Source organism: Macaca thibetana, chromosome 9 (genome assembly GCF_024542745.1).
Source record: "Macaca thibetana thibetana isolate TM-01 chromosome 9, ASM2454274v1, whole genome shotgun sequence".
Lineage (NCBI taxonomy): Eukaryota > Metazoa > Chordata > Mammalia > Primates > Cercopithecidae > Macaca > Macaca thibetana.
Window position 1 is genome coordinate 657388 of NC_065586.1, and position 13269 is coordinate 670656.

At 42.2% G+C, this 13269-nt stretch overlaps 2 protein-coding genes across 4 annotated transcripts in view; both read right to left on the reverse strand.

The window, feature by feature from the left end:
- Positions 1–13269, reverse strand: part of DIP2C (disco interacting protein 2 homolog C) — an 840898-nt gene that overhangs the window by 399404 nt on the left and 428225 nt on the right. The gene's annotated exons all lie outside the window — the stretch shown is intronic.
- The window catches only part of LARP4B (La ribonucleoprotein 4B), a 125685-nt gene that overhangs the window by 94334 nt on the left and 18082 nt on the right, over positions 1–13269 (reverse strand). The window contains exon 1 of one of the 3 annotated variants that reach the window (XM_050805450.1): positions 2048–7747. The exons of 1 other annotated variant lie outside the window; for it this stretch is intronic. In XM_050805450.1, coding sequence (XP_050661407.1) covers positions 2048–2152 — 105 coding nt within the window. In that variant the 5' untranslated portion in view covers positions 2153–7747. Of the gene's footprint in view, positions 1–2047; positions 7748–13269 lie in introns of those variants that run through there. One more of the 3 variants, XM_050805451.1, reaches the window with a different exon arrangement.

Consider the following 13269-nt stretch of genomic DNA (forward strand, 5'->3'; position numbering starts at 1 on the left):
TACAGAGCAACAGACTGCTGTTTCCAACAAAACTGTTATTTTAGTCTTTTGGTTTTTTTTCAAGATTCAGTGTCTCTATGATATTCTTTTCATTTCATGTTCTTATAGTAAACACGTCACTCAAAGATACTGACGGATAAAAGAAATGTGTCCAATCTCAGTAGAGCAGTTGTTAATTACACATTTAAACTGGCACTCAGCACTGGAGTATTCCTAAGGAGATGCTGCCAATAAATTTCAAGATTAATTTTGTAAAATTTCCTTTATAAGTGTACATCAGTGCTTCTACTGAAAAAGTCAGCAGTGAGAAAATGTGAGTTTTATTTATAGTTTGAGTTGGTTCTGCTCCTAAGAAGGACATAATCAGACACAAGATACAAAAACTTATTTTTCAGCAAGATCTGACTGGAAAAGTACCTACATGGGAAGACCATCAAATAATATACTTTCAAAATCTTCCCGTTTTTAAATTTAGAACATATCTACTAAGTCGACACACACAGAAAAGGAAAACAGTCCCCTCCACTGTTAAGGCCTGTGACTGGGTCTACGACATTATCTTCTGGAGAGTACAATCTTTTGAAAAGACCATTTTAGCTAGGATTCTTACTAAAACATAATACAAAACCACCACCAAAATTGGAGTTTAGATCATCTCATTCTCTGGCTAGGAGAGCATTTTACTCATTAAACCTTTGACAAACTCAAAAACCACCACTCTAATACTTTGTTATAAAGAAGCTTGAATAAAATACCTAAACCAAATGCACAGAACATTGTTTTGCACAAGCCCTAAGCTGCAGCAGTGCAAATCATGGCCCTCAGAGTACCACTTCTTGCTTTTATTCTGTGCTGTACCTTTTCCAGTAAAGAGCTTCTTAGGAAGGGTTTCCACATCTTTTCACACACTTTCACAAGGGGAAAAGCAAATGGAAAAGTTGACAACTACATTAGGAGTATCTTTTTAGGACACAAGCTTAGCTAATTTACACAGCTTCCTTGTCAAGTACTGGACTACCAGGAAGCACCGTAACCAAAATCTGCAGTCAGAGCAGGCCACCGCTGCAGCATGTTCACTTCATTTAACTTCAAGTTGAAGCAGAAACATAAATTTTTTTTTTTTTTAAGACAGTGTCACTCTGTTGCCCAGGCTGGAGTGCAATGGCGCCATCTCAGCTCAATGCAACCTCCGCCTCCTAGGTTCAAGTGATTCTCCTGCCTCAGCCTCCCAAGTACCTAGGAGTACAGGTGTGCACCACCATGCTCAGCTAATTTTTGTATTTTTAGTAGAGACAGGGTTTCACCATATTGGCCAGGCTGGTCTCAACCTCCTGACCTCAAGTGATCCGCCCACTTCGGCCCCAAAAAGTGCAGGAATTACTGGTGTGAGCCACTGTGCCCAGCCTAAAATCTTTTTAATATAGATGTTAAATTACCTGGTTGAAAAGCTAGTTGCCTCTTTTGTCCAGTCTGTTTAGAATATATTCTAACCTCCATTTTTCTGTCCATCAGCATTTTATTCCATTAGAAATTACTTCTCATGTTGAGAAGGTCAACCTGGACAAGCAAGATTCAACCTAACCTGGCAGGATGTGTGCTGGATGCCCAAGAAGCCTTTCCTGCCTTGCTAGTGTCCCCTACTTCCACTCTTCCACATCCTTCAGACCCACCTGCTCACCGCTGCACTCCTGCTCACCCCTACTTCCACTCTTCCACATCCTTCAGACCCACCTGCTCACCGCTGCACTCCTGCTCACCCCTACTTCCACTCTTCCACATCCTTCAGACCCACCTGCTCACCGCTGCACTCCTGCTCACCCCTACTTCCACTCTTCCACATCCTTCAGACCCACCTGCTCACCGCTGCACTCCTGCTCACCCCTACTTCCACTCTTCCACATCCTTCAGACCCACCTGCTCACTGCTGCACTCCTGCTCACTTATGCCATCTCTCAGCCATGGACTGATCTCACAGATGGCGAACAAAGTATACCCAGAGTCCATAGAAGGCAAAGGCAACTTCTTGATGTTTCACATGCAATCTTACCTTTTGGACAAGGAGCAGAACTGCCTGATTCAATCTTTTATAATTTACTTTTACCTTAAGGAATTGCATATATAAACTTATCTTACTGCACAGCTTTAATTCCATTCTGAATATGTATTTTCTTGAGATTATTGATAGTCTCCATAAAAATCTTTGCTTCCTCTCATTTACATCTGAAAACAAAACAAAAAAAAATGCCGATGGACAAACACAGTAGCCTTGGTATACACCTGAACTGACGAAAAGCCAGAATTGGCAGCACAGCACGCAGGGCCTTCCTTGTCAGGAATGCACCTTGTAGAGTACACCACTTCACTCTGCTGGGCGGAAAAGGTCTCTCCACCTCACCCGTCCAGCGGATCCTGCATTTCTTCAAGGAATACAGATCGTATTCTACTGAGCTTTCCAATTCATCATCACAAAACTACAGTTTTCAACTGAAAATACATAATACTTAAAGAGTAAGATGGGGCAGTGGTGAGCAAACTCATTTTTTAGAGTGGCAAAATGTCAGAGCTGGGAAGCAGTTCGGAGCTGCTTTAATCCTGTGCTGCTCAAATAGGAAGGCATACTTGTTCCTAAGAATGAGTCAGAGAACCATACCCAGAAGGTACCCAACTCTTCTATGGGGAAAAAAGCACATTCCAATTTTTAGAACATACAATGCTGGATGTCTTGAAATGATACATAAATTGATTTAGTTTAAAAAAAAAACTTGACACTCAACACTGACAGAAAACAAGCTGAGCCGCACTAATCTGAAAATCTGAAATCTGAAATCCTCCAAAATCTAAAACTTTTTGAGCACCAACATGACATCACAAGTGAAAAATTCTGATGTTTCTTCTCACCTACAAAAATAAAACATATTCCAAGAACAATGGTGCATAACTGTAGTCCTAGCTACTTAGGGAGCTGAGGCAAGAGGATTCCTTGAGCTCAGGGGTTCAAAACCAACATGGGCAGCATAGCGAGACTCTGTGCCCTAAAAGATAAAACAGGCCGAGTGCGGTGGCTCACACCTGTAATCCCAGCACTATGGGAGGCCAAGAAAGGAAGATCACTGGAGCTCAGGAGTTTGAGACCAGCCTGGACAACACAGTGAAACACTGTCTCTATAAAAAATAAAAAAATTAGTCAAGCATGGTGACATGTGCCTGTAGTCCCGGCCACTTGGGAGGCTAAGGCAAGAGGATCACTTGAGCCCGGGGGGGCGGGGGGGGAGCATTAAGCTGAGATCATGCCACTGCACTCCAGCCTGGGCAACAGAGGAAGACTCTGTCTCAAAATAAAATAAAGTAAAATAAAAAAATAAAATAAATACGTAAAACACAGTGTACAGTGACCTTTTAATCACAACACAGTATGGTAGGTAGAGACTGAAGTCTGCTGCTGCTGTTATCTGATGGCTGATTCAGGTACTATGGCGATATTACTGGACTGGTTAGTTACCTGAGCACATCATTTCCTCACTGTATTAATGCTATGTCATGTTCTTTACTGCTGAGTACTCCCATGTGAGCAAGGATAAGAAGATGACTGCCACTTGGTAGCATATAAATCCAGAGCCAGGCACGATGGTGACATTAAGCAACCAGACTGTCCACATGGGTGGATGGGATGGTGACATCTTTGCTTTCTGATGGTTCAATGTACAGACCTCATTTCATGCTAAAATTACTTAAAACATTGTATAAAATTACCTTCAGGCTATGTGTATAAGGTGTGTAAGAAACAATTCTGTGTTTAGGATCCCATCCCCAAGATACCTCATCATGTATATGCAAATATCCCAAACTCCAAATATAACTGAAATATAAACACTTCTGGCCGCAAGCATTTCAAGTAAGGGATACTCAACCTATAGTTATAAAAAGGTCTTCCTCAAGTTATTAACACAGCCCTGGAGGCATTACCTAAAGTCTTATTATCTGAACATGCAAATTACCTTCCTTAATAATTAAATGCCATTTAACAGTGTTGTAAGTGGTGATAAAATACACCTTATTTAACATACGCATTAATGTGAAGTCTTCCTTTCTTGAATTTAATATTCCTAATAGATACGTACTTCTTAGCACTTCAGTGAAAGGGAAATATTCCATAACAATTATAACAATCCCATATAGCTCTTGAAAATCACACCTCAGAAAGTCAAGACAAGGAATCTAACTAGAGCAGACATAAGACACTTGACCAAAGTTAGGATCCTATCTTCATTAGTCTAGATCCCATTTACTCCTGTCTTTGCAATTATGCTCTTTTTTTCCGTTACGTTCTACCCTTCCCTGTCACTGTTTCAACAGCTTACTCTGTCGCAAAAGAAAGAAAGTGAAGGTGGGGAGGGGAGGAGCTGAGGAACAGGGAAGGAGGGCAGAATCAATGGGACTGGCCTCCTGCTGAGGAGGCAGCTCTCAACGGTTTCTATCTCCAACCTCCCAGAAAACGTTCCTTCTACAAGCACCAGCCTCCTGCTTGCTGCTGGACAGGGAGGGCCTCTCAGCACAGTGGAACAGACCAGTCTTTCCCTTGAAGCCCACTCTACCCTCTTCTACTCCCTCACCTGCTTTCTCAGCCTCTTGGGAATGCTCTTCTGCACTAGGTAGGGCAAAAGAGCTTTTGCCCTGTGCAATCAGAAGAAATAGTAAATCAAATGGGCAATTATAAAGATGAATACATATTTAGCTATTTTATACATCTTCATTCATGTGGGCCTTTTTCTGAGACTTAGTCAATTAGATATTCTTTCTTTCTCACATAAACCATATCCATAATGCATCAACAAAGATTTTCATTGCTTTTTAAAGTGCAGCTGAGACCGGAAAACACTCTGAACAGTACAACGCTTCTATGACCAAAGTTTTCAAATGAGTAACTGCTTTTACACTCATTCAATGATCAATTTATATTAATTAAATCACACAGATGCATGAATGAGTACGATCGATGAACAAGTTTGGAAGCTAACCTGGCTTTGGTAAGCACACAACTCCACTGGTGGGAAGAGGGAACAGCCTTGCTGAGGAGAAGCCAGCCCCAGTGTGGTGCAACCCACAGGTATGCACGGATCCACAGTGTTGATCCTGGTGACAGGCCACGGTATGTGTGCAAAGGAGTCTATCTCCTTGTCTCCTTGAGTTATGCTCCTGTGCTCCCAGTTTCTCCTGGCTTCCGTTCACAACCATATGCTCCGTTGCAGCACAAAATTATCTAAGCGAATGCCCAGTGAACATCTTATGATCCTACAGACTTCTTAAAATCAATTCCCCACTTCTCATTTAAAACAAATACGAACTGATAACCAATCTCTCTTATTGAAGGACATATCATTGACTCAGGTGCCCAAGGCAGAAACTTGCAAACACAGCCTTAACTTCTTCTCAAGTAAGTTTCTTCATGAAACTGTTCAGAAAACCACCATCTGAACTGAATTACTACCCAGTTTCTTAAACCCTTCCTCCCACCTCCCTGAACTCCAGATTCTTCCAGAGACTGCCCTCCCAAAAGCGAGGGACTCGCAATTGAAACCTTCTGACAGGCTGCACCAGGATAAAGTGAAAAGAACCACAGCTACTGAGATGCTCTCCCATCCTCCCACAAAGCCTGGGTTAGTTATTCTATGTACTCCTGCACACCTTTACACCTGGGAATACAGCATATCAAATTACCATCCTCACTCAAAACACTCAAGTTTTATCACTGGGAGGTCAGAAATCTGTCTACCCTGTTCACCGCTGTATTCCTAACACAGTACCTAAACGAGTAAAATCTCAGTAAATACATTAATAATTTATTACCTTGCGGCAACAAACGTGGGAAAAATTAACTAGCATTTAAAATATAAAGCCCAGAAAATGGGATGAGTCCAAAGAACGGCCACTGCTGGTGCACATTCCAAACGGTGTAACAAGGGAAAAGGCAGTACTCACAGCTGAGGGCAAAATTACTTTGAGTTAATTTTCATTTTATTTTATTCTCTAGACTTTGTATATGCATACATGTAGGTCCATTTAAGTGTGCACTTGGGATCTAAACATACAAAAGAGTTAAATACAAAGTGATGACATTAAAATTTTTATTATCAAAACAACAAATCACTAAAAAAGTTCCCAAGTGGCAAACACATACTAAAACAATTATTTGTATTGGATGTGAGATTGTAAAATATATCTATTTGGTCTTCCTCCCATTTCGTGGCATACAATTCCTAAATTCCCTGGAATCTCCACAGTAATAAACGTCTTTTTGTGCACTAATGATATGACTGGGCTGGCAGTCCTAAGGCAGTTTCAGGATGGGAACTAGTCACCAGAAAGACCGAGCCAGAATTAGACGGTTGGGACTTTCAGCCCATTCCCAATCTCCAGGTAGGGGAAACTGGCAGAAGGTTAAGTTGATCATCAATGGCCAATGATTTAAGCAATCATGCCTATGTAATGGAGTTTCCATAAAAACCCTAGGCTGGGCATGATGGCTCACGCCTGTAATCCTAGCACTTTGGGAGGCTGAGGCGGGAGCATCACTTGAGGTTAGAAGTTCAAGACCAGCCTGGCCAACATGGTGAAACCCCATCTCTACTAAAACTACAAAAATCAGCCGGGCGTGATGGCAGGCACCTGTAATCCCAGCTACTCGGGAGGCTGAGGCAGGAGAATCACTTGAACCTGGGAGGCGGACGTTGCAGTGAGACTGGGCCGAGATCATGCCACTGCACTCCAGCCTGGGTGACAGAGCAAGACTCCATTCCAAAAAAAAAGAACTAGGTTTGTGGAGCTTCCAGACAGCTCAACACGTGGAGGTTGTTAAACGGTGGCAGCCCAAAGAGGGCATGGGAGCCCCTTGCTCTTTTCCCACACCTTGCCCTATACATCTCGTCATCTGCATCCTTTGTAATATCCTTCAAAATAAACCAGGAAACATGTTTTCCTTATTTCTGTGAATCAGTCAAGCAAAGTAATGGAACCCAAAGAGGGGCCATGGGGATCCTGAAGTATAACTGGTTCCTCAGAAGCATGGGTGAACAACCTGTGGCGTGGAAGTGGCATCAGAAGGGGCAGTCTTGTAGGACTGAGCCCCCATCCTGTGGGACCTGATACTATCTCCAGTAGAGGGCTGAGATCAAAGGGGAGGGTGCCCCGCTGGTGCCTGCTGTAGAACTGATTGGTTGCTGATGGGGAGAAATCCCCGCACGCTTCTTGGTGACCACCGGTCACAGAATTCTTCTGGGTTGATTGTTGTGATGTGAGAGCAGAGGAAAAACTGTTTTTTCTTCAGGAGGGAAAGGTCAAAAAATCCTTTTCAAAATCTACTGAAAGCTATGATACAGAATTCAGAAGTTCCAGGACTCCGCCAAGTTCATCTACAAACAAGAAAAGGAAACGTCAAGGAATGCAGGCTGCAGCATGGCGAGGGGGGGGCGGGGGGGCGTCCCCTGACAGGTGGTGAGGGCCCCACCTCTCCTCCTTCGGGGGACACCCGAAGCAGATACCACAGTGCCTGGCACACAGCATGTGTTACACAGCAGAGCCAAACGGCAGGCCTGGGAGCTATGAAATTCCAAGTTGCGGACAGGGGCAGTGGCTCACACCTGTAATCCAGCACTTTGGGAGGCCGAGGTGGGTAGATCGTGAGGTCAGGAGATCGAGACCATTCTGGCTAACATGGTGAAACCCCATCTCTACTAAAAATACAAAAAATTAGCCGGGCGTGGTGGCAGGCACCTGTAGTCCCAGCTACTCGGGAGGCTGAGGCAGGAGAACGGCGTGAACCCGGGAGGTGGAGCTTGCAGTGAGCCAAGATTGTGCCACTGCCCTCCAGCCTGGGCGACAGAGCAAGACTCTGTCTCATAAAGAAAAATAAATAAATAAATAAATTCCAAGTTGCTCAGAGAGTCAAAGTCACTGATTCCAAGCACAGAATCCAACAACAATCTTCAAATATTAGGCATTACACCTGCAGATGAGAACTGTTTCCCAGACAACAATATAAACTGTTTAATATTAAAATATGATGAATGTCCCCTAAAACTGTTACTTACAAAAGTGATACTACTTTTTAAAAAAGAGACCAGGCGCAGTGGCACATGTCTGTAATCCCAGAACTGTGGGAGGCCGAGGCAGGTGGATCACCTGAGGTCATGAGTTCGAGACCAGCCTGGCCAACGTGGTGAAACCTCATCTCTACTAATAAAGTATAAAAATTAGCCAGGCATGGTGGTGGGATCCTGTAATCCCAGCTACTCGGGAGGCTGAGGCTGGAGAATCACTTGAACCCGGGAAGCAGAGGCTGCAGTGAGCTGAGATTGCGCCACTGCACTCCAGCCGGGGTAACAAGAACAAAACTCCGTCTCAAAAAAAAAAAAAAAGAATTTAAGTTCAAAGATTTTTTTTTAAATCTTACTTTGGTTTACTATTCCAAATGACAATTACCTAAGACATAGCAGTACCATCTCCATTCTATAAATAAACTGTATTACAACTATAGGTCAGTTATGGTTATATGCCTACTTCAATAGACAATGTGACTGAGAAAAGAAAAATAGCTCAGAGCAGTTGAGCTATGTGAGGTATGCAGGCCCAGAGAGCCATGAGTGTGGGACTTCTGTCATGCTTCCCACCCCAGATCCATGTTGAGCACAATTGTTTAAAGTCATTTTGTTCCTGACTGGCTGCCTTACCCTTATCTTCATGTTCCTGAAATCTATGACAACAATGAACAATGTACAGCCAATCAAGAGCTTATGTTATTTTGATGTACGTTTATTGTAAACAACTCAGGAACTGCCTTTTTTCCCTTTAAAAATTTACTTCCAACTTCTGCTAATGGGGTGTATACTCAGAGCAACCTGAATCCACACACCTGGGCTGCAATCCTCAGGCTTGGTCCAAATCAACTCTACTTATATTAATTTTGCCTCAGCTTCTTCCTTTTAGGCTGACATACCTGATGTAGACAGCAGGATTCAGAATGTCTCCCCTCAATCAACTGGTTTTTCTGAGCGCGGCGCTGGGAACCAGTGTGACACTCTCCACTTCAGAGGTCTCCTGAAACTGGAACTCCCATTCTTTGGCTGAACATCTAGACTTTACTTGGACTGTTTTTCAAATTCCCTCTTTCCTTTAAGAGTTAGGGCTTTGCTATCTTTGCACAAGAGATTTGGGTAAAGAGGTCCGCAGACAACTGCCTTCTTTCTGCCTCTGCCTCAGGGCCAGGATTTCGGGTCAAGGTTTCTCCACCTCTGCCTCACGCAGAGGTTTGGGATGAAGGACTGGCAGATACTGGTGGTCACATTTTACAGAGCATGCTTTTAAGATTGCAGCTGTTTTCTATAATTTGAAAATAAAGACTTAGCCTTTCATTTGTGACCAACTCCTGTTAGTTCCCAAATGAAAAGTGCACAACCTTTTTGCTCCTGCAGATAGGTATGAGGGTCTACTCCCACGTACCTTGCTTGAGCACTCCCCTGTCACCTGGCAGTTAGGGACAGTCCAAGACACATCGCACTTAGACCCTAAACACATTCCCAGCCTTTTGTCACTTTTCAAAAGTTAGTAAATTATACAAAATTGGACTTCACAATCTGAGCACTCTTTGTAGAAACATCAGCTGGATATATGCGCACTTATGGGGCACTCTCTTACAGATATTTAGAAAGTGGAGCCACCTAACACAGGACAGTTGTAAGCAGCAGTAGCCAAAATGAGGATCCTTTGAAGTGTCTAAAATAATTAATTTGTGTACCTAATTGGGGCAAAAGTTGGCTTTAGAACCAGAGAAACTAAATGGGAAACCTACTTTATGTTTCTGCTGAAATGTGATCATAAGATTTGAAGATTCTTTTTCAGAGTTCTATGGTCAGAAGTATAAAAAGCTGATACTTTGGCCATTGTTTTTTTGGAAGGAAGAAAAAATGTCTTTCTGCTTTTTCCTCTTTTGGATCCTGTTTCTGGGAATTCTTTTCAGTCAACTGAAACTCATCTTAAAACGTGTTTGATCCCTGTTTGATTCCAATCTTGTTGGTATGATTTTTGCAGAGGAAAATACAAAACTTCATTTGCCTTTCAGAAAGCTTAAGATCTCCCTAAAATGCTCCTCTAAGACTTGTTCTTCTGTTTCCTTCCACACTTCTACTCCTTCTTCCTTTTGCTGTATTTGATACATGACGAAATCTAGAGGAGACTTCTTATGACTCTGAGACCCTCTTAGGAACACAGAAAGAGGCAACACTCACCCGCTTTGGCAGGGGGGCTTGTTTTCGTCACAGAGTCTGAAGAGTTGTGAGTAGTTTCCTCTCAGGTCTAAAGCTCTACTCCCTTTTGCATTGTCCAATTTCGTTGGTTTTGGGGGGCTTTAGGGATTACTTTACACTGTGAGAGAGCGCCTGACTTTTGTGTGTGCGAGGGCGGACAGCTCACTGGTGAAAGCTGCGGTTTGGGAAGTGGCTGAGTGAATAGTTGTTACTGCAGGATGGCTACTCTTTATACATTTAGACAGATGCAGTTTGAACAGTTGGAGGTTATAAGTGCTCACCACCAAGTGATAAGATTCCCATATGGGATGGGCTTGTCACAGTGGGCTGACTGGGCCACTCACCAGCCTTGAGGGAATGTCCTTGCAGTGAGAAGCACTGTGGAAGCTCTGCGTGGCACACGTTAAGGCGTTTCCCTCCTTTGGGGGACCCAAGGTTCAGTGTATTAATAAAAGTGGAATCCTTGATTTTTAAAGATCTAGATCAAGGGTGTCCTATCTTTGGCTTCCCTGGGCCACAGTGATCTTGGGCCACACATAAAATACACTAACACTAACGACAGCTGATGAGATGCTTAAAAACAGAGAGAGAGAGAGAGAGAGAGAGAGAGAAAAGAAAAAGAAAAAAATCAGAAAAAAAAAATCTCATAATGTTTTAAGAACATTTACGAATTTGTGTTGGGCCACATTCAAAGCCATCTTAGGCCGAGGGTAGGACAGGCTTGATCTAGATGCTCTGCCTTTCATCTGCTTTTCAAATTTAAGTATTAGGCCCTAGAAACTGCAAATGTTTTTTTCCACTCATTAAAGTAATCTAATCAAGAAACATCTAGGTTGGAGGACCACCTATCTAACCAAACTGCTCTCCAATACATGACTTTCTATGGCAGAGCGCACTGGCTCAAACCTGTAATCTCAGCACTTTGGGAGGCTGAGGCAGGCAGATCCCCTGAGCTCAAGAGGTCAAAACCAGCCTGGGCAACATGGAGAAATCTCGTCTTGACAAAAAAAAAAAAACCACAAAAAAAGAAAAAATTAGCGGGGCATGGTGGTGCACGCCTGTGGTCCTAGCTACTCGGGAGGCTAAGGTAGAAGGATCACTTGAACCTGGGAGGCAGAGGTTGCAGAGGTCACTGCACTCCAACCTGAATGACAAGTGGGACCCCGTCAAAAACAAAAACACCAAATATGACTTTCTGACATTTAGCTAGCTATCCTGAACCTCTTTACAAAAGAAACTGACACCTCTAAGGGCATCTCCCTTCCTGTACTCAAGCCACTATAAACTTTTACAATGAAAAAAACATTGGCTTAAGGTTCACAGAGCAAACCTTACCTTTGTTTAATGTTTTTCCCTGGCAATTCCTGACTATCCCTTTTTGATTCAACAAATAATAGTGTTTAGATCTAAGTTCTCTGCCTTTGGGATGTAAGTTTTCACCTGAGAGTCATGTCTTTGGAAGTGAAAATTTAGGGTTGCCTAGCAATCTGAGTTGTTTAGGGTAATGGAACAGATAATTAAGAGACTGGTAGTCTAAAAGGGGGGAATTATTTTCACTAGCAAATGAAAAAATCTTATAAAACTATAAGATCTGCTTCTGTTAGTGCATCTGCATGTCTTTACTTTTATGTATCATGTATATATAATATTTCACTACGAAAGTATATGAAAGACCTCTAATTAACCAGCTTAAAGAAAACACAAGTGCTTAAATCAAATATTTTATCAGACAAATAGAAACTCAAAAGTCTTTTAGTTCATGACTTGGGTAAATCTTTGGTAAATAAAGATTAGTTTGTTGGTTTAATGAAAGGAGCTGTGTCTTCTCATCAGCAAATACTCATTCATTTAACTCTAGGGTTTCACAGGCTGTAGAAAGGATTAACAAAGAAATAACTTGAGATGATGGCTAGCTTTGTTTAATGAGCTATTCAAGCAGAATAACTGTTAAGAATGAATAAATTAGGGCCAGGTGCAGTGGCTCACACTTCTAATCCCATCACTTTGGGAGGCAGAGGCAGGAGGTCTGACTTGACGTCAGGAATTCGAGAACAGCCGGGCCAATACAGTGAAACCCCGTCTCTACTAAAAATACAAAAATTAGCTGGGCATGGCGGCACGTGCCTGTAGTCCCAGCTACCCGGGAGGCTGAGGTGGGAGGATCACTTGAACCCAGGAGGCGGACGTTGCAGTGAGCTGAGATCAAGCCACTGCACTCCAGCCTGGGTGATAGAGCAAGGCTGCGTCTCAAAAAAATAAATAAATAAATAAATTAGATGAATGTAAATTAGATATTTATAAACAAACTTTTCATAGTTTCACAAACCTTTTTCAAAATTTTAATCTAAAAGCCATGTTATGTTAATTAACAGATAATCATAAAATACCTATGTCATTTATAGGATACAGAAAAGTTAAATATATTTAGGTCTCTTATAAACAAAAATTGAGGAAATACTAAGAAATTGTTTTCATGTGGTATAAAACAGTTCAAAATTACTTCCTGGGTTTTTCACTGGAAATCTGAGTTACTGAGAGGTAAACTGTAGTTAATATACGTAATTAAAACTATTAGGTGTAAGAAACAATTTTATATACAGAGTATATTTTAAAAGATGTAAGGAAAGTTGAAAAGAGAAAGTAATTGTTTTTCCCTTTTACACAAGAGATTTTTGCATGGTCAAATGATAAGGGGGAAAGGAAATTAAGTTTTTCTCTTAAGGTAAAATGCCAGTATAAAAAAGGTAGGTAGGTTGCAGTGAGCTGAGACTGTGCCACTGCACTCCAGCCTGGACTACAGAGGGAGACTCAGCCAAAAAAAAAAAAAAAAAAAATCACATCGGGCGTGGTGGCTCATGCCTGTAATCCCAGCACTTTGGGAGGCCAAGGTGGGTGGATCACAAGGTCAGGAGTTCAAGACCAGCCTGACCAACATGGTGAAACCCTGTCTCTATTAAAAATACAAAAATTAGCT